Here is a 25,206-nt window from a genome sequence, read left to right as displayed (position 1 = left end):
ATGAGCGGGGCTGCGCCGCAGGTCGGGGTACTTGCCGAAGAGGTGGGGCACGGGTCGAGAGAGACCTCTTCTGGTGGTGGTCCCAAGGCAGGCACCACAGCTGGCAAGCAGGGCTGGGCAGGAGTCGTGGGACGGGTGCTCGCAAGTGGATCGGCGTCTAGAGCCGAAGCTTGCTGTACCGCGTGGGACGCAGGACGGGGAAGGTTTGAGCCGAAAAACTTGAAGAAGGCGTCCTTCAAGGCATCGTAAGGGTGTTCACCCGGCGGCGGAAGCTCGAGCTGGGAAATGAGATCGGCGGGCAACTCCCTTTTCACGAGGAGGTACCGCCAGATCTGTGATCGGACGCCGTTGACGTATAGCTGAGCGTCCACTTGCAGAAACCAAACTACAGGGCTGTGCGGGCGGAACGGCCACAGCTGCAGACGTGAAGGGTCGAGAAGCTCGGGTGGCTGCCACTCGTCTTGAGCCAGGTCCTTGGCGAGAGGGCAGGAATTCGAGGGTGCGGTCGTTGTTAAAGCAACCGGGCCGGAGACGCTGGACTGTGGCGGAAGAGTACTGGCCAGTGACGGCTGCGGCGTGCTGTTTCTGGAGGATGCAGCCGAAGACGAGTGCGATGCTGGTGCGGGCGCAGGCGCTGGCGGTGGCGAAAGCGAGTCCGCCTCATCATGGAGCGGCAGCGGGTGGTATGATGCGCCGTAGTAGACGAGGACGGCAGCGCGCAACTCGTCGTAGGGCCGGCATCCCGAGGCAGGGCAGGCGAGTCGGCAGAGGAGGTCAGGCGGGAGAATGTCACAGAGGACTGCGTGTTTAAACGGCTGGATGGTAATGCCGTTCAAGTACATCGCAGCCTCCAGTTGGGCGAACCACCCGCCGACGCCTGCAGGCCGGAACGCTGGGAGCGGGGGGTTGAAATCCAGGTCTTGCCAGCCTGCCATGCTGGGACGCCGCTGGGATAGAAGGCGCGGCTCTCCGGGTCACCACGATGTGGAGGCCAGTGTTGAGGTCGCCCAGGAGGCGACCACGGCCACGTTTATTTGAGGCTGCCTTAGAAGAGGTAGCGACAGAGCAGCAGCGGCAGCGTCCGGCGAGGCTGAAGTCCAGAGCGTTCTCTTCTGCGCGAGCCGCGTTCTCCTGCACGTGCCCACCGCTTCGTCGTCTTCCCCTTGCCGAAGCGGTGGCGCTACATGCTCATAATGACAACTATTTCTATTCGCGGATATGTTCTGTGTTTTATAAATTCAAAATTTGTAGCTGCCTAAGTATTTTATAACAATATTTAACATTTGTTTCAAATTTTTTACTTTGTTGCCAGACTTACGTGAATAACCTTGGTAGCCAGATTTCTGAACGAAAACTATCACTTCCCGCTTGTACTAAAAATGCTTAGTGGGAACTTATTATTTGCTGAGACAAAAGGAACCTCATTTCTGCAGCAAGTAAAACAGTGTGAGCTCCAAGCTTACAACAAAGACATTGTTGTTGAGCTTTCAAATTTTTGATGCATTGTGGCCAGACGTTTGTGCTCATCATGGCAACTATGCATTTCTTATCGCAGATATATTTCGCGTTAGAGTAAAAAGTATTATTTTATTTTTTCTGTTGTGAGGTAGCAATAATTTATGCAACATCTAGTCTGAATCTTACTGAGTCGTCTGCATCAACGATGTTACAGCGGCGCCTCGCATCGAGCGCCCGTTCCCACGGTCCGACGCGCCATTTCGCCCTGCAGAGGAGCTGCCCAGCCCATATGACGTTTGCATGCGCCCAATCCACCGCTGCAGCTTTCAGTAAGGACTCCTGGGTGGTATCGCCACGCAGCCATAGGACCTGGAAGAGCATAAGACCGTCGTAAGACTAGCCTTCGAAGCCGCCAGGTCCCGAGGGATCTCGGCCGCTTGACAAGGACGCGGGGGGGAGGGTGGGGGGCAAGTCCGCCCTCCTGCCACTTATCTGAACTAAATAAAGTTTGTCTGGGCTAGCTCTGCGCGTAGCCCGTTCCAAGTGTTGTTAGCCCTCTTTTACCAACTAGCAGAGTGTTCATTTTTCTTTAATTTTGCTGCGCTGCCTTACGGCCACAGCAAATTGAATATTTTCTCTGGCCAAGTCGGTCCGCGTTTTGAGGCCAAGACAGAGGCGGGCGGGGAGCACATAGATCAGAACCCCAGAAGCGTGCACGGAGGAGTCCGATTTGCCAGTCGCGGGTGTACTTCCGGGCGACGCGTAAAATTTTCTGTGTATGCAGGACCAAGCAAGCGACACGGGCGAAACACGAAGCGGCGGAGTGCTTGCCCTTTGCAAAAAAATACATATGAAAACAAAATGCATATGAAGGCAAAAAGAAATCAGCGCGCGCTGACACGCCGATTAACGGGGAGGACTCTGCGTAGACCTTCGTCAGTGCTGCTGTTTCCAAAGCCATAAAGGCGATCTAGTCGAGCCGACCAACCACTGAAAACGCGTCGCAGTGAAATTATTCACTCCATTCTCCCAGTCGCTTGTCCCGGCGGCCGCCGGCACACTAGCTCAACGCCGAGTTACCATGGAAAAAGGCCCTTTTCCTTCCTCCATGATGCGCCGCGAGCTGTGGGGGCGAGATCTAGTGCGGAAAACCGCATGGCGCTCGCGAGCTGTGGCCGCCGTGCTTTCCAAAAGTCGGTGCTAGTTGCTCGCAGCCGAAAGGCGTCGTCGCGCACGCGGAGGCGCAGAAAAGAAGAGCGGCAGCACACCCGGACTGGATGTCGCCAAGAAGTCCTTCGTGCAACTTGGGCGCTGAGAAACTCCAAGTTCTCCTACAGCAGGTCTGCTTTGCGAAGACGGGGCTCTTCCGGAGTATTGGTGTAGGGCAGTCGTTTCTCACTTTGTTCCGTACCAAGGCAGGACGCCCATCCACAGAGCTGACCGATACCGACCAGTGGCACGTCAACATCCTACTGCTTGCGGCCCAGCAAGGAGTAGGTTACATTTTTCTAGTGAACGGATCTCACACGTTGAACTCACAGCCGAACTGGTCGCCTTTCAGCCGAAGGGAAAAGCTAATAGGCTTGAGTATTTCACGGTGTGTGTTTTGAATATTATAAGCGTCCTAAACTACTATGTCCTTCCCGAATGTATTTCTAATAGTGTATAGGTACGTTCTGGGATAATCAACGATCAATAGCCAATTACGACCGCTTAAATTATTCTTTTGCTGGTGGAGCAGAAGATAACGCTCAAACCACGTGATAACTTATCATGTCATGTCTACTGTCATGTGGGGAGGGCCAGCGCACCAGCAGCAGCCAGTGGACTACCGCACTAGGCGGCCCACCCACATGTTCTGAGAACATTGAAGAAATAAAGATGTTTGTAATCAATCAATCAATCGCGCGATCACCGAACCCCTGACAGCGAGAGTCACTGAACCAACTGGCGACAACCCTGCAGAGTTGTGCACAAGTGTAGTAGAAGTTATGGGCTTCAAATGCCTAAAATTACACCAAACGATTATGTGCAACGATGGAAACTAAACAAATTTTATTAATTCCAAATTTGCAGCTGCATAAATATTTTATAACAAAATTTAACATTTGTTTCAAAATTTAGACTGTTGCCAGACTTACGTGAATAACCTTGGTGGCCAGATTTCTGAACGAAAACTATCACTTCCCACTTTTACTAAAAATGCTCAGTGGCAACATATTATTTGCGGGCACAAAAACAACCTCATTTCCACAGCAATGAAAACAGCGTAAGTTCCAATCTTACAACAAAGACATTGTTGTTGAGCTTTCAGATTTTTTATGCAGTGTGGCCAGACGTTTGTGCTCATAATGGCAACTATTTCTATTCGCGGATATGTTCTGTTTTATAAATTCAAAATTTGTAGCTGCATAATTATTTTATAACAATATTTAACATTTGTTTCAAATTTTTTACTTTGTTGCCAGACTTACGTGAATAACCTTGGTGTCCACATTTCTGAACGAAAACTATCACTTCCCGCTTGTACTAAAAATGCTTAGTGGGAACTTATTATTTGCTGAGACAAAAGGAACCTCATTTCTGCAGCAAGTAAAACAGTGTGAGCTCCAAGCTTACAACAAAGACATTTTTGTTGAGCTTTCATATTTTTGATGCATTGTGGCCTGACGTTTGTGCTCATCATGGCAACTATGCATTTCTTATCGCAGATATATTTCGCGTTAGAGTAAAAAGTATTATTTTATTTTTTCTGTTGTGAGGTAGCAATAATTTATGCAACATCTAGTCTAAATCTTAGTGAGTCGTCTGCATCAACGATGTTACAGCGGCGCCTCGCATCGAGCGCCCGTACCCGCGGTCCGACGCGGCATTTCGCCCTGCAGAGGAGCTGCCCAGCCCATATGACGTTTGCATGCGCCCGATCCACCGCTGCGGCTGTCAGTAAGGAGTCCTGGGTGGTATCGCCACGCAGCCATAGGACCTGGAAGAGCATAAGACCGTCGTAAGACTAGCCTTCGAAGCCGCCAGGTCCCGAGGGATCTCGGCCGGTTGATAAGGACGCGGGGGGGAGGGTGGGGGGCAAGTCCGCCCTCCTGCCACTTATCTGAACTAAATAAAGTTTGTCTGTGCTAGCTCTGCGCGTAGCCCGTTCCAAGTGTTGTTAGCCCTCTTTTACCAACTAGCAGAGTGTTCATTTTTCTTTCATTTTGCTGCGCTGCCTTACGGCCACAGCAAATTGAATATTTTCTCTGGCCAAGTCGGTCCGCGTTTTGAGGCCAAGACAGAGGCGGGCGGGGAGCACATAGATCAGAACCCCATAAGCGTGCACGGCGGAGTCCGATTTGCCAGTCGCGGGTGTACTTCCGGGCGACGCATAAAATTTTCTGTGTATGCAGGACCAAGCAAGCGACACGGGCGAAACACTTCACGCGACGGTGCTGCTCTAGCAGCGCCCTACGAGGTCCACAAACAGTGCTAATTATTTACTGTCCAAAGTTCCTGCTATGCAGCGCGCGGGGCTGGAGGGAAGCGGCGGAGTGCTTGCCCTTTGCAAAAAAATACATATGAAAACAAAATGCATATTAAGGCAAAAAGAAATGAGCGCGCGCTGACACGCCGATTAACGGGGAGGACTCTGCGTAGACCTTCGTCAGTGCTGCTGTTTCCAAAGCCATAAAGGCGATCTAGTCGAGCCGACCACCCACTGAAAACTCGTCGCAGTGAAATTATTCACTCCATTCTCCCAGTCGCCTGTCCCGGCGGCCGCCGGCGCACTAGCTCAACGCCGAGTTACCATGGAAAAAGGACATTTTCCTTCCTCCATGATGCGCCGCGAGCTGTGGGGCGAGATGTAGTGCGGAAAACAGCATTGCGCTCGCTAGCTGTGGCCGGAGTGCTTTCCAAAAGTCGGTGCTAGTTGCTCGCAGCCGAAAGGCGTCGTCGCGCACGCCGAGGCGCAGAAAAAATGAACGGCAGCACACCCCGACTGGATGTCGCCAAGAAGTCCTTCGTGCAACTTGGGCGCTGAGCAACTCCAAGTTCTCCTACAGCAGGTCTGGTTTGCGAAGACGGGGCTCTTCCGGAGTATTGGTGTAGGGCAGTCGTTTCTCACTTTGTTCCGTACCAAGGCAGGACGCCCACCCACGGAGCCGACCGATACCGACCAGTGGCACGTCAACATCCTACCGCTTGCGGCCCAGCAAGGAGTAGGATGACATTTTTCTAGTGAACGGATCTCACACGTTGAACTCAGAGCCGAACTGGTCGCCTTTCAGCAGAAGGGAAAAGCTAATAGGCTTGAGTATTTCACGGTGTGTGTTTTGAATATTATAAGCGTCCTAAACTACTATGTCCTTCCCGAATGTATTTCCAATAGTGTATAGGTACGTTTTGGGATAATCAACGACCAATAGCCAATTACGACCGCTTAAATTTTTCTCTTGCTGGTGGAGCAGAAGATAACGCTCAAACCACGTGATAACTTATCATATCATGTCTACTGTCATGTGGGGAGGGCCAGCGCAGCAGCAGCAGCCAGTGGACTACCGCACTAGGCGGCCCACCCACATGTTCTGAGAACATTGAAGAAATAATGATGTTTGTAATCAATCAATCAATCAATCAATCAATCGCGCGATCACCGAACCCCTGACAGCGAGAGTCACTGAACCAACTGGCGACAACCCTGCAGAGTTGTGCACAAGTGTAGTAGAAGTTATGGCCTTCAAATGCCTAAAAATTACACCAAACGATTACGTGCAACGATGGAAACTAAACAAATTTTATTAATTCCAAATTTGCAAACAAAATTTAACATTTGTTTCAAAATTTAGACTGTTGCCAGACTTACGTGAATAACCTTGGTGGCCAGATTTCTGAACAAAAACTATCACTTCCCACTTTTACTAAAAATGCTCAGTGGCAACATATTATTTGCTGACACAAAAACAGCCTCATTTCCGCAGCAATCAAAACAGCGTAAGTTCCAATCTTACAACAAAGACATTGTTGTTGAGCTTTCAGATTTTTTTATGCAGTGTGGCCAGACGTTTGTGCTCATAATGGCAACTATTTCTATTCGCGGATATGTTCTGTGTTTTATAAATTCAAAATTTGTAGCTGCATAATTATTTTATAACAATATTTAACATTTGTTTCAAATTTTTTACTTTGTTGCCAGACTTACGTGAATAACCTTGGTGGCCAGATTTCTGAACCAAACTATCACTTCCCGCTTGTACTAAAAATGCTTAGTGGGAACATATTATTTGCTGACACAAAAACAGCCTCATTTCCGCAGCAATCAAAACAGCGTAAGTTCCAATCTTACAACAAAGACATTGTTGTTGAGCTTTCAGATTTTTTATGCCGTGTGGCCAGATGTTTGTGCTCATAATGGCAACTATTTCTATTCGCGGATATGTTCTGTGTTTTATAAATTCAAAATTTGTAGCTGTCTAAGTATTTTATAACGATATTTAACATTTGTTTCAAATTTTTTACTTTGTTGCCAGACTTACGTGAATAACCTTGGTGGCCAGATTTCTGAACGAAAACTATCACTTCCCGCTTGTACTAAAAATGCTTAGTGGGAACTTATTATTTGCTGAGACAAAAGGAACCTCATTTCTGCAGCAAGTAAAACAGTGTGAGCTCCAAGCTTACAACAAAGACATTGTTGTTGAGCTTTCAAATTTTTGATGCATTGTGGCCAGACGTTTGTGCTCATCATTGCAACTATGCATTTCTTATCGCAGATATATTTCGCGTTAGAGTAAAAAGTATTATTTTATTTTTTCTGTTGTGAGGTAGCAATAATTTATGCAACATCTAGTCTAAATCTTAGTGAGTCGTCTGCATCAACGGTGTTACAGCGGCTCCTCGCATCGAGCGCCCGTACCCGCGGTCCGACGCGGCATTTCGCCCTGCGGAGGAGCTGCCCAGCCCATATGACGTTTGCATGCGCCCAATCCACCGCTGCAGCTGTCAGTAAGTAGTCCTGGGTGGTATCGCCCCGCAGCCATAGGACCTGGAAGAGCATAAGACCGTCGTAAGACCAGCCTTCGAAGCCGCCAGGTCCCGAGGGATCTCGGCCGGTTGACAAGGACGCGGGGGGAGGGTGGGGGGCAAGTCCGCCCTCCTGCCACTTATCTGAACTAAATAAAGTTTGTCTGTGCTAGCTCTGCGCGTAGCCCGTTCCAAGTGTTGTTAGCCCTCTTTTACCAACTAGCAGAGTGTTCATTTTTCTTTAATTTTGCTGCGCTGCCTTAAGGCCACAGCAAATTGAATATTTTCTCTGGCCAAGTCGGTCCGCGTTTTGAGGCCAAGACAGAGGCGGGCTGGGAGCACATAGATCAGAACCCCAGAAGCGTGCACGGCGGAGTCCGATTTGCCAGTCGCGGGTGTACTTCCGGGCGACGCGTAAAATTTTCTGTGTATGCAGGACCAAGCAAGCGACACGGGCGAAACACTTCACGCGACGGTGCTGCACTAACAGCGCCCTTCGAGGTCCACAAACAGTGCTAATTATTTACTGTCCAAAGTTTCTGCTATGCAGCGCGCGGGGCTGGAGGGAAGCGGCGGAATGCTTACCCTTTGCAAAAAAATACATATGAAAACAAAATGCATATGAAGGCAAAAAGAAATGAGCGCGCGCTGACACGCCGATTAACGGGGAGGACTCTGCGTAGACCTTCGTCAGTGCTGCTGTTTCCAAAGCCATAAAGGCGATCTAGTCGAGCCGACCACCCACTGAAAACTCGTCGCAGTGAAATTATTCACTCCATTCTCCCAGTCGCCTGTCCCGGCGGCCGCCGGCGCACTCGCTCAACGCCGAGTTACCATGGAAAAAGGACATTTTCCTTCCTCCATGATGCGCCGCGAGCTGTGGGGGCGAGATCTAGTGCGGAAAACCGCATGGCGCTCGCGAGCTGTGGCCGCCGTGCTTTCCAAAAGTCGGTGCTAGTTGTTCGCAGCCGAAAGGCGTCGTCGCGCGCGCGGAGGCGCAGAAAAAATGAGCGTCAGCACACCGAGAGGGCGCTGCGGTCGCCGACGGGAGGGGACGCGCTTCTCATCGGCCCCTGCTATTATGCCAATTAACGCAGTGTTAATTTACAGTTACCGCGATATATTTGGTATCAAAGTGTGCGCGAAGGTGTGGGTCATCGACCGGTACCAGTTTTGACAGAGCGGTACGTGATTCTCCCGATTTACGAGGACTTTTCTCTGCTGAGGTGCTAGGCCTAGCGTCGGCCTACCACAAGTACGGCCACCGGTGGCGACGGGCCCGGCCGCTAGGCCTAACCCGACGACGAGTACGACCAAGATGGCGTCCGACATGGAAGTGGCCACGTCGATGGGAGACAACATAACGTCAGCGCCGAGCATCGGCAGTCTCGGCGGGCGTACGTCCATTGAAGTTCCCGGAAAGGACATTACACCGGAAGAAGCCGAAGGCTGGTCGGCCTCCGGCAAGCGCATCAAGCAGATCATGGCCGGGAAGGAAAACGGTGTCCGCCGCCACTACTCGCCAGTCTAGACCCAAGACTAGGGCCAGTTTTGCTAAGAGAGTTGCAGCCTCGGTAACGAAAGCGGCGATGATGCCGATAGACATGCCGAAGGAAGACACCAAGATAGTCATGAGACCACGGGGAGGTCTCAACGTAGCGAGAACTGAGGTTTCAATAATTATGTCGGCCGTCATGACGGCGGTTCGAATAACGAAGGAAGAAGCCAAAGCAGACACCATCTGCACGAACGTGCAGCAAAACATCATCGTGGTCAGCACCCCGGACGAGAGGCGTGCCACGCTGTACTCTAAGGTCAAAACCCTAAACGTAGGAGACAAGGCATACGAAGTCAGCGCCTACCGAACGGCGCCGGACGGCACGGTCAAGGGAGTCATCCGAGGCATAGCCGTACACGACACCCCGGAAGAGATAACCGAAAACATCGTGAACCCATGCAACCCCCTAGCGGTGGAGGCGCACAGAATCGGCAATACAACCACAGTGATAGTACTCTTCGCCGGACAAAAAGTACCGAACTACGTCAAGTATGGCTCGATATTAGTCAGGTGCGGGCTTTACCGCAAGCACTTTGACGTGTGCAGGCAATGCGGCAGGATCGGCCATAGAAGAGACGCATGCCCGAATCCCAATGCCAAAGTATGCTTCGGCTGCGGAATCGTGAACCCCAGCGAGGATCACAAACGCGAATGCAAGCCCAAGTGCAAGCTCTGCGGGGGACAGCATCCAACGGGCGAGAGGGAATGCAAAAACAAGTACAACATGCCGTATGTGGTCAAAAAACGGCAATGGGAACGCAAGATGGAAGCCATGCAGCAACAACTGGATCCGAAAAGCTTTCCGCCGCTGCGAGCGCCGTCTGCTGAGAGACCCCGCCGGGATTCGAGGCAGCGCGACAGCAGCCGCAAGAGGGACAACAGCAAGGGAGGCAGGAGCGCCAGCCGCCACAGACCGTCGCAGTCGGGGGAAAGAGTCACCTGGGCCGAAGCAGTCAAGGCTAACATGACAGAGAAAAGACAACCACCGGCGCAAAACGCCACGAAGAAGTTCCAAGAAGAGAATGGAATGGTAATAAAAGCCCTAAAAGACGAGAACGAGAAGCTAAAGCAGAGAATCGCCGAGCAGGACGCAACCATCAAGGAAATCAACGCGAAGCTAACGACATTAACTGCGATGCAGCAACAGCAGCAGCTGCTGCCGAAGCCCGCACAAGAGAGGGAACAAGAAGAGATAACCGAGGACGAACTAGAGGTCGAGGTGGACCCGAGAGCCACGAAAACGGCGGGACCGGCTCCCAAGAGGAGAGCCATAGAGGTCGCCAAGGAACGAAAGACAATGGAGAGAATCGAAAAACAGGACGTCAGACTCGACCGTCTGGAGGCGACCAGCAAGGAAACCAACGAACGACTTACTGCGCTCGCGCAAACGGTTCAGCAGATGACAACGAATATACAGAGCACGATCCAGAACATGATGGCGCAAATGCAAGCACAGCTGCAGACGCAGATACAGGCACAAATACAATGTATGGAAGCGCAGATCACCGCCAAACTGCAGCAATCATGGACGGGACAGCAAGTACAGCAGCATCCACACCCCCAGTGAGAGACCTCTTGGTCTGGCACTGGAACTGCAACGGCTTTACCGGCAAGAGCACAGTGCTGCAGCAACACTTGCAGCAACTAACGAGGAAACCAGACGTCATAATGATTCAAGAAACACACAGCGAAGAGACGCCGAAACTACCGGGCTACCGGTCGCACGACAGCCCGCCGAGCAAAAGGAACACGTCCAAGGGCAAGGGCAGAGGGGTCTGCACCTTCGTTAGGAGAGGGATCACCTTCGTGGAACACGAAATTATCGGCAGAAGCGCCATCGAACACTGCACGGTGGAAGTAATCACGGGAAAGAAGAGGAGGGAGAGCACTATCCTGGTGAACGTCTACAGCAACCCGTCCCACGGACAACAGAAATTCAAGGCACTGTTCCACAAGGCAGCTTCAGTCGCGGGAAGCAATACGCTCGTAGTGTGCGGAGACTTTAGCGCACCGAGCCAAGACTGGGGCTACCACAGAACGACGGTCAAGGGGAGACAGCTGATGCAAGACCCCACCGACGTCGGACTGAACCTAATCACGGATCCGGCCTTTCCCACCAGGATCGGCACATCTCTTCCGAGAGACACAACTCCGGACCTTACCTTCATCAAAACTGAAGGAGGATCAAGAGAAGCGAAATGGAGAAACACGGGCCAAGAGCTGGGCAGCGATCACTACATCGTAGAGGTCGTCATACTGCTCGAAGGCCAAGGCAACACCGGCATAAGAAAGCATCGCATTACGGACTGGGACGCCTTTCGAAAGGCGCTACCCGCGGTGCAAGAGGACATTACGGACATCGAGCAATGGGCGGCCAACGTCGTTGAGACGACGGAAGGAGCCACCAAAGAGCTAGAGACGGACGAACGGATAGACAAGATGGACAGTCGGCTGGCCCACCTTATAGAAGCCAAGCAGTCCATAAAGGCGAGGTGGCAGAAGCGACGAACCAACCGAAGTCTAAGGAAGAAGATCGCCGAGCTCAACAGGCAGATCGAGGTCCACTGCAGGTTGCTATGCACCCAACAGTAGAACGAGGCCTGCAACGAAGCCGACGGACAGATGCACAAGGGCAAGACGTGGAACATGCTGCGGCACCTCCTCGACGAAACCAAGACCAAGGGCCACCAACACAACAACCTGGCCAGTATCCTACACAAGGCAATCTGCGAACACGGGGAGGACGAGGTCAAGCGGCGCTTGGACGCCAAGTACCTGCCGACCACCCCCACGGAAAGACACCCGGATTACCAAGGCAAGGAGAACGAGACGCTAGATCGCGACATCCAGACCTGGGAAGTAAGAGTTGCCCTGCAGGAACTCAATGGAAGGTCTGCCGCGGGTCCCGATCGAGTGACCAACAGAGCGCTCAAGAACCTCAACGAAGCGGCCATCGAAACGCTCAAGAACTTCTACAACAAGTGCTGGCAAGAAGGAAGGCTACCCAAGCAATGGAAAGCAGCCAAGACGATCCTCATCCCCAAGCCTGGCAGGCCGCCCAACATAGAGAACCTCAGGCCGATCTCACTCACTTCGTGCGTGGGAAAGGTCCTCGAGCGCGTTCTCATGAACAGGTCGCAGCGTTACCTGGAAGAATCGGAGCTTTACCCAAACTCCATCATCGGGTTTCGGAACAAACTCGGGACGCAAGACGCCATGATCTTACTGAAGAACGAGATCATCGACGATACGACGGGCACCAAGGACAACAGAGCCGTACTCGGGCTGGACTTGCAGAGCGCCTTTGATAAAGTGAGGCACTCGGCTATCCTGGCCCAAGTATCCAGGCTAAACATGGGCAGGAGGACATACCAGTACATCAAAGACTTCCTGACGGAACGAACCACCGAAATCTGTGCGGGAGACCTACAGCTCGAAGAGAAGAAGCTGGGCAGCGTCGGAACTCCGCAGGGGTCGGTGATCTCCCCGCTACTCTTCAACCTCGTGATGATCGGGGTGGCCACCCGGCTAGAAAGAGTAGCGGGAGTCCGGCACACCATCTACGCCGACGACTTGACGCTATGGGTACCGGGAGGAAGCGATGGACACATCGAGACAACGCTGCAAGAAGCGGTCAACGCCATCGAGGAGCAGCTGGACGGGTCTGGACTCGTTTGCTCCCCGGCCAAGTCAGAACTGCTGGTGATTCCCCCGAAAGGATCGTGCAGGAAAAGAAAGAATATGGAAGTCAAGTACGAGCGCTCAAGATCACGGTCAAGACGGCGGGAGGACAGGTAATACCGGAGGTCGAGAAGATTCGGGTACTCGGGCTGCTCGTCCAGCGAAACCGAGTCAACGGTGACACGGTCAACAAGCTCGCGGGCAAGGCGGCTGCGGCAATGAGACTCATCAAGAGGGCGTCCAACAGAAAAGCGGGGATGAAGGAGGAGAGCCTGACTAGGCTCGTTCAATCCTTCGCAGTTAGCCACATAACGTACGTGGCCGCCTTCCACAACTGGAGGCCGATCGAACTTAACAAGATAGACGCCACCCTACGCAAGGCGTATAAGGCGGCACTCGGTCTCCTCGGGGGCACGAGCACCGAAAAATTCATGGCGCTGGGAGTCCACAACACACTGGACGAAATAGCCGAAGCACAGAGAACGGTGCAACTCGAGCGTCTCTCCGAAACGAGAACCGGAAGACAGATACCGCGGGACCTTGGCCTCGAACCGAGGGAAGGCAAGCAGCAGAAAGACGTACCTATACCAGATAGCATCAACAGAAAGCTCAGGGTCTTCCCGATCCCGAAGAACGTGAACCCCGAGCACAACAGGGAGCGGAGGTTGGCGAGGGCCAGGGCTCTCGTGGACCTCCACGCCAGAGAAGAACGCGCCGCCTACGTGGACGCGGCAGAGTATCAAGGGAGCACCGACGCATACGCGGCGGTGGTTGTCGGGGATCGACGGGTGCAACGAAGACCGCGGTGAGCGTCCGGACTCGAGAAGCGCACCGGGCGGAGGAGGTGGCCATCGCCTTGGCCGTTTCCGACCCCGGATGTACTACAGTGTTGTGTGACTCTAGCACGGCAGTGAAGAACTACGCCAAGGGTAGGGTATGTAGTGAGGCCGCGAGCATACTGCGCAAGGCCGAAGACATCGGACGCAACAGTCCTGTGGTGATCAAGTGGTTTCCGGCCCACATAGGCAGTGACGTGTCGGAACGCGGAAACGTGAACCACAACGAGACGGCCAACTCGGCAACGCGAGGACTAACCATCCGCGCGGCTGAAAGCACGGCCGACTCGGAGTCCTGGTCGCAGCGCAGTGCCAAAGACAAGATGACCACCTTCAACGAAATAGTGAAATGGTACAGACTGAACAGACAGACTATGCCGCCACCTCACCCGGGGCTTACCCGGAAGGAGGCAGTGTTATATAGACAGTTAGAGACGGGGTCCCTGCTCACCCCGGTGCTAGCTAAGCACGTGTGTCCGAGTGTGCACGCGAGCGACATATGCAGACTGTGCGCGAAGGAGAGAGCCACCGCGGCTCACATCCTTTGGGACTGTAGCGTAAATCCGCGCGAAGCCAGCGAGAAGACGACGATCCCACCGCAGCTAGAGGCTGCAACGAGGAGCTGTGATCAAAAGACACAACTCAAGGCTGTCCAGCAGGTCTCGGCAGCTCTCGAGAGGCAGCGACCGAGCGAAACCGTGGAGAGGGGGGCGGCACCCCCAGGAAGGGGGCGGCGGCCCTCTCGAACCCGCGGAAGTAGCGAGGGACGTAACAAGACCTCAAGGAGCACAACGCACGAGATTGACGTAGTGGCCGCGTCGCGGTAAAAGCTTGTCCTCCCTGCTTGGAGGGAGTCTAACCGACTCTGCAGGCTTTCTAAATAAAAGTTGTTCTCTCTCTCTCTCGCAGCACACCCGGACTGGATGTCGCCAAGAAGTCCTTCGTGCAACTTGGGCGCTGAGCAATGCCAAGTTCTCCTACAGCAGGTCGGGTTTGCGAAGACGGGGCTCTTCCGGAGTATTGGTGTAGGGTAGTCGTTTCTCACTTTGTTCCGTACCAAGGCAGGACGCCCACCCACGGAGCTGACCGATACCGACCAGTGGCACGTCAACATCCTACTGCTTGCGGCCCAGCAAGCAGTAGGATGACATTTTTCTAGTGAACCGATTTCACACGTTGAACTCAAAGCCGAACTGGTCGCCTAGAAGGGAAAAGCTAAAAGGCTTGAGTATTTCACGGTGTGTGTTGTGAATTTTATAAGCGTCCTAAACTACTATGTCCTTCCCGAATGTATTTCTAATAGTGTATAGGTACGTTTTGGGATAATCAACGATCAATATAGCCAATTACGACCGGTTAAAATTTACTCTTGCTGGTGGAGCAGAAGATAACGCTCAAACCACGTGATAACTTATCATGTCATGTCTACTGTCATGTGGGGAGGGCCAGCGCAGCAGCAGCAGCCTGTGGACTACGGCACTAGGCGGCCCACCCACATGTTCTGAGAACATTTAAGAAATAAAGATGTTTGTAATCAATCAATCAATCACGCGATCACCGAACCCCTGACAGCGAGAGTCACTGAACCAACTGGCGACAACCCTGCAGAGTTGTGCACAAGTGTAGTAGACGTTATGGGCTTCAAATGCCTAAAAATTACGCCAAACGATTATGTGCAACGATGTAAATTAAACAAATTTTATTAATTCCAAATTTGCAGCTGCATAAATATTTTATAACAAAATTTAACATTTGTTTCAAAATTTAGACTGTTGCCAGACTTACGTGAATAACCTTGGTGGCCAGATTTCTGAACGAAAACTATCACTTCCCACTTTTACTAAACATGCTCAGTGGCAACATATTATTTGCTGACACAAAAACAGCCTCATTTCCGCAGCAATCAAAACAGCCTAAGTTCCAGTCTTACAACAAAGACATTGTTGTTGAGCTTTCAGATTTTTTATGCAGTGTGGCCAGACGTTTGTGCTCATAATGGCAGCTATTTCTATTCGCGGATATGTTCTGTGTTTTATAAATTCAAAATTTGTAGCTGCATAATTATTTTATAACAATATTTAACATTTGTTTCAAATTTTTTACTTTGTTGAAGACTTACGTGAATAACGTTGGTGGCCAGATTTCTGAACCAAACTATCACTTCCCGCTTGTACTAAAAATGCTTAGTGGGAACTTATTATTTGCTGAGACAAAAGGAACCTCATTTCTGCAGCAAGGAAAACAGTGTGAGTTCCAAGCTTACAACAAAGACATTGTTGTTGAGCTTTCAAATTTTTGATGCATTGTGGCCAGACGTTTGTGCTCATCATGGCAACTATGCATTTCTTATCGCAGATATGTTTCGCGTTAGAGTAAAAAGTATTATTTTATTTTTTTCTGTTGTGAGGTAGCAATAATTTATGCAACATCTAGTCTAAATCTTAGTGAGTCGTCTGCATCAACGATGTTACAGCGGCGCCTCGCATCGAGCGCCCGTACCCGCGGTCCGACGCGGCATTTCGCCCTGCAGAGGAGCTGCCCAGCCCATATGACGTTTGCATGCGCCCAATCCACCGCTGCAGCTGTTAGTAAGGAGTCCTGGGTGGTATCGCCACGCAGCCATAGGACCTGGAAGAGCATAAGACCGTCGTAAGACAAGCCTTCGAAGCCGCCAGGTCCCGAGGGAGCTCGGCCGGTTGACAAGGACGCGGGGGGGAGGGTGGGGGGCAAGTCCGCCCTCATGCCAATTATCTGAACTAAATAAAGTTTGTCTGTGCTAGCTCTGCGCGTAGCCCGTTCCAAGTGTTGTTAGTCCTTTATTACCAACTAGCAGAGTGTTCATTTTTCTTTAATTTTGCTGCGCTGCCGTACGGCCACAGCAAATTGAATATTTTCTCTGGCCAAGTAGGTCCGCGTTTTGAGGCCAAGACAGAGGCGGTCGGGGAGCACATAGACCAGAACCCCACAAGCGTGCACGGCGGAGTGCAATTTGCCAGTCGCGGGTGTACTTCCGGGCGACGCGTATAATTTTCTATGTATGCAGGACCAAGCAATCGACACGGGCGAAACACTTCACGCGACGGTGTTGCTCTAACATCGCCCTACGAGGTCCACAAGCAGTGCTAATTATTTACTGTCCAAAGTTCCTGCTATGCAGCGCGCGGGGCAGGAGGGAAGCGGCGGAGTGCTTACCCTTTGCACAAAAATACATATGAAAACAAAATGCATAAGAAGGCAAAAAGAAATGAGCGCGGGCTGACACGCCGATTAACGGGGAGGACTCTGCGTAGACCTTCGTCAGTGCTGCTGTTTCCAAAGCCATAAAGGCGATCTAGTCGAGCCGACCACCCACTGAAAACTCGTCGCCGTGAAATTATTCACTCCATTCTCCCAGTCGCCTGTCCCGGCGGCCGCCGGCGCACTCGCTCAACGCCGAGTTACCATGGAAAACGGACATTTTCCTGCCTCCATGATGCGCCGCGAGCTGGGTGGGGCGAGATCTAGTGCGGAAAACCGCTTGGCGCTCGCGAGCTGTGGCCGCCGTGCTTTCCAAAAGTCGGTGCAAGTTGTTCGCAGCCGAAAGGCGTCGTCGCGCGCGCGGAGGCGCAGAAAAAATGAGCGGCAGCACACCCGGACTGGATGTCGCCAAGAAGTGCTTCGTGCAACTTGGGCGCTGAGCAACGCCAAGTTCTCCTACAGCTGGTCTGGTTTGCGAAGACGGGGCTCTTCCGGAGTATTGGTGTAGGGCAGTCGTTTCTCACTTTGTTCCGTACCAAGGCAGGACGCCCACCCACGGAGCTGACCGATACCGACCAGTGGCACGTCAACATCCTACTGCTTGCGGCCCAGCAAGGAGTAGGATGACATTTTTCTAGTGAACAGATCTCACACGTTGAACTCAGAGCCGAAGTGGTCGCCTTTCAGTAGAAGGGAAAAGCTAATAGGCTTGAGCATTTCACTGTGTGTGTTTTGAATATTATAAGCGTCCTAAACTACTATGTCCTTCCCGAATGTATTTCGAATAGTGTATAGGTACGCTTTGGGATAATCAACGATCAATAGCCAATTACGACCGGTTAAATTTTACTCTTACTGGCGGAGCAGAAGACAACGCTCAAACCACGTGATAACTTATCATGTCATGTCTACTGTCATGTGGGGAGGGCCAGCGCAGCAGCAGCAGCCAGTGGACTACCGCACTAGGCGGCCCACCCACATGTTCTGAGAACATTTAAGAAATAAAGATGTTTGTAATCAATCAATCAATCGCGCCATCACCGAACCCCTGAATGCGAGAGTCACTGAACCAACTGGCGACAACCCTGCAGAGTTGTGCACAAGTGTAGTAGAAGTTATGGGCTTCAAATGCCTAAAAATTACACCAAACGATTATGTGCAACGTTGCAATCTAAACAAATTTTATTAATTCCAAATTTGCAGCTGCATAAATATTTTACAACAAAATTTAACAATTGTTTCAAAATTTAGACTGTTGCCAGACTTACGTGAATAACCTTGGTGGCCAGATTTCTGAACCAAACTATCACTTCCCGCTTGTACTAAAAATGCTTAGTGGGAACTTATTATTTGTTGAGAAAAAAGGAACCTCATTTCTGCAGCAAGTAAAACAGTGTGAGCTCCAAGCTTACAACAAAGACATTGTTGTTGAGCTTTCAAATTTTTGATGCATTGTGGCCAGACGTTTGTGCTCGTCGTGGCAACTATGCATTTCTTATAGCAGATATGTTTCGCGTTACAGTAAAAAGTATTATTTTATTTTTTCTGTTGTGAGGTAGCAATAATTTATGCAACATCTAGTCTATATCTTAGTGAGTCGTCTGCATCAACGATGTTACAGCGGCGCCTCGCATCGAGCGCCCGTACCCGCGGTCCGACGCGGCATTTCGCCCTGCAGAGGAGCTGCCCAGCCCATATGACATTTGCATGCGCCCAATCCACCGCTCCAGCTGTCAGTAAGGATTCCTGGGTGGTATCGCCACGCAGCCATAGGACCTGGAATAGCATAAGACCGTCGTAAGACAAGCCTTCGAAGCCGCCTGGTCCCGAGGGATTTCGGCCTTTTGACAAGGACGCGGGAGGGAGGGTGGGGGGCAAGTCCGCATTCCTGCCACTTATCTGAACTAAATAAAGTTTGTCTGTGCTAGCTCTGCGCGTAGCCCGTTACAAGTGTTGTTAGCCCTCTATTACCAACTAGCAGAGTGTTCATTTTTCTTTAATTTTGCTGCGCTGCCTTACGGCCACAGCAAATTGAATATTTTCTCTGGCCAAGTCGGTGCGCGTTGTGAGGCCAAGACAGAGGCGGGCGGGGAGCACATAGATCAGAACCCCAGAAGCGTGCACGGCGGAGTCCGATTTGCGTCGGCGGAGTCCAGTGTTGTGAGCCCTCTATTACCAACTAGCAGAGTGTTCATTTTTCTTTAATTTTGCTGCGCTGCCTTACGGCCACAGCAAATTGAATATTTTCTCTGGCCAAGTCGGTGCGCGTTGTCAGGCCAAGACAGAGGCGGGCGGGGAGCACATAGATCAGAACCCCAGAAGCGTGCACGGCGGAGTCCGATTTGCCAGTCGCGGGTGTACATCCGGGTGACGCGTAAAATTTTCTATGTATGCAGGACCAAGCAAGCGACACGGGCGAAACACTTCACGCGACGGTGCTGCTCTAACAGCGCCCTACGAGGTCCACAAACAGTGCTAATTATTTACTGTCCAAAGTTTCTGCTATGCAGCGCGCGGGGCTGGAGGGAAGCGGCGGAGTGCTTGCCCTTTGCAAAAAAATACATATGAAAACAAAATGCATAAGAAGGCAAAAAGAAATGAGCGCGCGCTGACACGCCGATTAACGGGGAGGACTCTGCGTAGACCTTCGTCAGTGCTGCTGTTTCCAAAGCCATAAAGGCGATCTAGTCGAGCCGACCACCCACTGAAGACTCGTCGCAGTGAAATTATTCACTCCATTCTCCCAGTCGCTTGTCCCGGCGGCCGCCGGCGCACTAGCTCAACGCCGAGTTACCATGGAAAAAGGACATTTTCCTTCCTCCATGATGCGCCGCGAGCTGTGGGGGCGAGATCTAGTGCGGAAAACCGCATGGCGCTCGCGAGCTGTGGCCGCCGTGCTTTCCAAAAGTCGGTGCTAGTTGCTCGCAGCCGAACGGCGTCGTCGCGCACGCTGAGGCGCAGAAAAAATGAGCGGCAGCACACCCGGACTGGATGTCGCCAAGAAGTCCTTCGTGCAACTTGGGCGCTGAGCAACTCCAAGTTCTCCTACAGCAGGTCCGGTTCGCGAAGACGGGGCTCTTCCGGAGTATTGGTGTAGGGCAGTCGTTTCTCACTTTGTTCCGTACCAAGGTAGGACGCCCACCCACAGAGCTGACCGATACCGACCAGTGGAACGTCCACATCCTACTGCTTGCGGCCCAGCAAGGAGTAGGATGACATTTTTCTAGTGAACGGATCTCACACGTTGAACTCATAGCCGAACTGGTCGCCTTTCAGCAGAAGGGAAAAGCTAATAGGCTTGAGTATTTCACGGCGTGTGTTTTGAATATTATAAGCGTCCTAAACTACTATGTCCTTCCCGAATGTATTTCTAATAGTGTATAGGTACGTTTTGGGATAATCAACGATCAATAGCCAATTACGACCGCTTAAATTTTTCTCTTGCTGGTGGAGCAGAAGATAACGCTCAAACCACGTGAAAACTGATCATATCATGTCTACTGTCATGTGGGGAGGGCCAGCGCAGCAGCAGCAGCCAGTGGACTACCGCACTAGGCGGCCCACCCACATGTTCTGAGAACATTGAAGAAATAAAGATGTTTGTAATCAATCAATCAATCGCGCGATCACCGAACCCCTGACAGCGAGAGTCACTGAACCAACTGGCGACAACCCTGCAGAGTTGTGCACGAGTGTAGTAGAAGTTATGGGCTTCAAATGCCTAAAAATTACACCAAACGATTATGTGCAACGATGGAAACTAAACAAATTTTATTAATTCCAAATTTTCAGCTGCATAAATATTTTATAATAAAATTTAACATTTGTTTCAAAATTTAGACTGTTGCCAGACTTACGTGAATAACCTTGGTGGCCAGATTTCTGAACGAAAACTATCACTTCCCACTTTTACTAAAAATTCTCAGTGGCAACTTATTATTTGCTGACAAAAAACAGCCTCATTTCCGCAGCAATCAAAACAGCGTAAGTTCCAATCTTACAACACAGACATTCTTGTTGAGGTTTCAGATTTTTTATGCAATGTGGCCAGACGTTTGTGCTCATAATGGCAACTATTTCTATTCGCGGATATGTTCTGCTTTATAAATTCAAAATTTGTAGCTGCCTAAGTATTTTATAACAATATTTAACATTTGTTTCAAATTTTTTACTTTGTTGCCGGACTTACGTGAATAACCTTGGTGGCCAGATTTCTGAACGAAAACTATCACTTCCCGGTTGTGCTAGAAATGCTTAGTGGGAACTTATTATTTGCTGAGACAAAAGGAACCTCATTTCTGCAGCAAGTAAAACAGTGTGAGCTCCAAGCTTACAACAAAGACATTGTTGTAGAGCTGTCAAATTTTTGATGCATTGTGGCCAGACGTTTGTGCTCGTCGTGGCAACTATGCATTTCTTATAGCAGATATGTTTCGCGTTACAGTAAAAAGTATTATTTCATTTTTTCTGTTGTGAGGTAGCAATAATTTATGCAACATCTAGTCTAAATCTTAGTGAGTCGTCTGCATCAACGATGTTACAGCGGCGCCTCGCATCGAGCGCCCGTACCCGCGGTCCGACGCGGCATTTCGCCCTGCAGAGGAGCTGGCCAGCCCATATGACGTTTGCATGCGCCCAATCCACCGCTGCAGCTGTCAGTAAGGAGTCCTGGGTGGTATCGCCACGCAGCCATAGGACCTGGAAGAGCATAAGACCGTCGTAAGACAAGCCTTCGAAGCCGCCAGGTCCCGAGAGATCTCGGATGGATGACAAGGACGCGGGGGGGAGGGTGGGGGGCAAGTCCGCATTCCTGCCACTTATCTGAACTAAATAAAGTTTGTCTGTGCTAGCTCTGCGCGTAGCCCGTTCCAAGTGTTGTTAGCCCTCTAATACCAACTAGGAGAGCGTTCATTTTTCTTTAATTTTGCTGCGCTGCCTTACGGCCACAGCAAATTGAATATTTTCTCTGGCCAAGTCGGTGCGCGTTTTGAGGCCAAGACAGAGGCGGCCGGGAAGCACATAGATGAGAACCCCAGAAGCGTGCACGGCGGAGTCCGATTTGCCAGTCGCGGGTGTACTTCCGGGCGACGCGTAAAATTTTCTGTGTCTGCAGGACCAAGCAAGCGACACGAGCGAAACACTTCATGCGACGGTGCTGCTCTAACAGCGCCCTTCGAGGTCCACAAACAGTGCTAATTATTTACTGTCCAAAGTTCCTGCTATGCAGCGCGCGGGGCTGGAGGGAAGCGGCGGAGTGCTTGCCCTTTGCAAAAAAATACATATGAAAACAAAATGCATATGAAGGCAAAAAGAAATGAGCGCACGCTGACACGCCGATTAACGGGGAGGACTCTGCGTAGACCTTCGTCAGTGCTGCTGTTTCCAAAGCCATAAAGGCGATCTAGTCGAGCCGGCCACCCACTGAAAACTCGTCGCAGTGAAATTATTCACTCCATTCTCCCAGTCGCCTGTCCCGGCGGCCGCCGGCGCACTCGCTCAACGCCGAGTTACCATGGAAAAAGGACATTTTCCTTCCTCCATGATGCGCCGCGAGCTGTGGGGGCGAGATCTAGTGCGGAAAACCGCATGGCGCTCGCGAGCTGTGGCCGCCGTGCTTTCCAAAAGTCGGTGCTAGTTTATCGCAGCCGAAAGGCGTCGTCGCGCGCGCGGAGGCGCAGAAAAAATGAGCGGCAGCACACCGTGGGGGCGCTGCGGTCGCCGACGGGAGGGGACACGCTTCTATGCCAATTAACGCAGTGTTAATTTACAGTTACCGCGATATATTTGGTATCAAAGTGTGCGCGAAGGTGCGGGGCATCGACCGGTACCAGTTTTGACCAAGCGGTACGTGATTCTCCCGATTTACGAGGACTTTTCTTGGGTGCGGTGCTAGGCCTAGCGTCGGCCTACCACAAGTACGGCCACCGGTGGCGACGGGCCCGGCCGCTAGGCCTAACCCGACGACGAGTAGGACCAAGATGGCGTCCGACATGGAAGTGGCCACGTCGATGGGAGAGAACATAACGTCAGCGCCGAGCATCGGCAGTCTCGGCGGGCGTACGTCCATTGAAGTTCCCGGAGAGGACATTACACCGGAAGAAGCCGAAGGCTGGTCGGCCTCCGGCAAGCGCATCAAGCAGATCATGGCCGGCAAGGAAAACGGTGAGTCCGCCGCCACTACTCGCCAGTCTAGACCCAAGACTAGGGCCAGTTTTGCTAAGAGAGTTGCAGCCTCGGTAACGAAAGCGGCGATCATGCCGATAGACATGCCGAAGGAAGACACCAAGATAGTCATGAGACCACGGGGAGGTCTCAACGTAGCGAGAACTGAGGTTTCAATAATTATGTCGGCCGTCATGACGGCGGTTCGAATAACGAAGGAAGAAGCCAAAGCAGACACCATCTGCACGAACGCGCAGCAAAACATCATCGTGGTCAGCACCCCGGACGAGAGGCGTGCCACGCTGTACTCTAAGGTCAAAACCCTAAACGTAGGAGACAAGGCATACGAAGTCAGCGCCTACCGAACGGCGCCGGACGGCACGGTCAAGGGAGTCATCCGAGGCATAGCCGTACACGACACCCCGGAAGAGATAACCGAAAACATCGTGAACCCATGCAACCCCCTAGCGGTGGAGGCGCGCAGAATCGGCAATACAACCACAGTGATAGTACTCTTCGCTGGACAAAAAGTACCGAACTACGTCAAGTATGGCTCGATATTAGTCAGGTGCGGGCGTTACCGCAAGCACTTTGACGTGTGCAGGCAATGCGGCAGGATCGGCCATAGAAGAGACGTATGTCCGAATCCCAATGCCAAAGTATGCTTCGGCTGCGGAATCATGAACCCCAGCGAGGATCACAAACGCGAATGCAAGCCCAAGTGCAACCTCTGCGGGGGACAGCATCCAACGGGCGAGAGGGAATGCAAAAACAAGTACAAGATGCCGTATGTGGTCAAAAAACGGCAATGGGAACGCAAGATAGAAGCCATGCAGCAACAACTGGGTCCGAAAAGCTTTCCGCCGCTGCGAGCGCCGTCTGCTGAGAGACCCCGCGGGGATTCGAGGCAGCGCGACAGCAGCCGCGAGAGGGACAACAGCAAGGGAGGCAGGAGCGCCAGCCGCCACAGACCGTCGCAGTCGGGGGTAAGAGTCACCTGGGCCGAAGCAGTCAAGGCTAACATGACAGAGAAAAGACAACCACCGGCGCAAAACGCCACGAAGAAGTTCCAAGAAGAGAATGGAATGGTAATAAAAGCCCTAAGAGACGAGAACGAGAAGCTAAAGCAGAGAATCGCCGAGCAGGACGCAACCATCAAAGAAATCAACGCGAAGCTAACGACATTAATTGCGATGCAGCAACAGCAGCAGCTGCTGCCGAAGCCCGCACAAGAGAGGGAACAAGAAGAGATAACCGAGGACGAACTAGAGGTCGAGGTGGACCCGAGAGCCACGAAAACGGCGGGACCGGCTCCCAAGAGGAGAGCCATAGAGGTCGCCAAGGAACGAAAGACAATGGAGGGAATCGAAAAACAGGACGTGAGACTCGACCGTCTGGAGGCGACCAGCAAAGAAACCAACGAACGACTTACTGCGCTCGCGCAAACGGTTCAGCAGATGACAACGAATATACAGAGCACGATCCAGAACATGATGGCGCAAATGCAAGCACAGCTGCAGACGCAGATACAGGCACAAATACAATGTATGGAAGCACAGATCACCGCCAAACTGCAGCAATCATGGACGGGACAGCAAGTACAGCAGCATCCACACCCCCCGTGAGAGACCTCTTGGTCTGGCACTGGAACTGCAACGGCTTTACCGGCAAGAGAGCAGTGCTGCAGCAACACTTGCAGCAACTAACGAGGTAACCAGACGTCATAATGATTCAAGAAACAGACAGCGAAGAGACGCCGAAACTACCGGGCTACCGGTCGCACGACAGCCCGCCGAGCAAAAGGGACACGTCCAAGGGCAAGGGCAGAGGGGTCTGCACCTTCGTTAGGAGAGGGATCACCTTCGTGGAACACGAAATGATCGGCAGAAGCGCCATCGAACACTGCACGGTGGAAGTAATCACGGGAAAGAAGAGGAGGGAGAGCACGTTCCTGGTGAACGTCTACAGCAACCCGTCCCACGGACAACAGAAATTCAAGGCACTGTTCCACAAGGCAGCTTCAGTCGCGGGAAGCAATACGCTCGTAGTGTGCGGAGACTTTAACGCACCGTGCCAAGACTGGGGCTACCAGAGAACGACGGTCAAGGAGAGAGAGCTGATGCAAGACGCCACCGACGTCGGACTGAACCTAATCACGGATCCGGCATTTCCCACCAGGATCGGCACATCTGTTCCGAGAGACACAACTCCGGACCTTACCTTCATCAAAACTGAAGGAGGATCAAGAGAAGCGAAATGGAGAAA

At 51.7% G+C, this 25,206-nt stretch overlaps 2 protein-coding genes across 2 annotated transcripts; both read left to right on the top strand.

Moving 5' to 3' along the window:
- LOC149357628 (uncharacterized) lies at positions 1 to 22,616 on the top strand. The gene is made up of 3 exons (XM_089576639.1): positions 1 to 135; positions 8,994 to 9,844; positions 22,550 to 22,616. Exons 1-3 carry the CDS (start codon positions 1 to 3, stop codon positions 22,614 to 22,616), a joined length of 1,053 nt encoding a protein of 350 aa, XP_089432765.1.
- A 141-nt stretch (positions 22,617 to 22,757) lies between these two features.
- Positions 22,758 to 24,566, top strand: LOC149357627 (uncharacterized). The gene has a single exon (XM_089576638.1). It carries the CDS (start codon positions 22,758 to 22,760, stop codon positions 24,564 to 24,566), a length of 1,809 nt encoding a protein of 602 aa, XP_089432764.1.
- The last annotated feature ends 640 nt before the right edge of the window (positions 24,567 to 25,206 follow it).

The sequence above is a fragment of the Amblyomma mixtum genome, chromosome 3 (genome assembly GCF_055824585.1).
Source record: "Amblyomma mixtum isolate Tamu chromosome 3, ASM5582458v1, whole genome shotgun sequence".
Classification (NCBI taxonomy): Eukaryota; Metazoa; Arthropoda; class Arachnida; order Ixodida; family Ixodidae; genus Amblyomma; species Amblyomma mixtum.
The sequence above is the reverse complement of the archived record's forward strand: the minus strand, read 5'-3'. Positions and strand labels throughout refer to the sequence as shown.

What these genes read in the sequence shown, in the direction of transcription:
- LOC149357627 (XM_089576638.1), top strand. Translation starts at nt 22,758, where the DNA reads ATGGCGTCCGACATGGAAGTGGCCACGTCGATGGGAGAGAACATAACG.
- LOC149357628 (XM_089576639.1), top strand. Translation starts at nt 1, where the DNA reads ATGAGCGGGGCTGCGCCGCAGGTCGGGGTACTTGCCGAAGAGGTGGGG. An exon ending in GGGCAGGAGTCGTGGGACGG is followed by an intron (nt 136 to 8,993) that starts GTGCTCGCAAGT and finishes ACTACTCGCCAG; the next exon opens with TCTAGACCCAAGACTAGGGC. An exon ending in TTTCCGCCGCTGCGAGCGCC is followed by an intron (nt 9,845 to 22,549) that starts GTCTGCTGAGAG and finishes GTTAATTTACAG; the next exon opens with TTACCGCGATATATTTGGTA.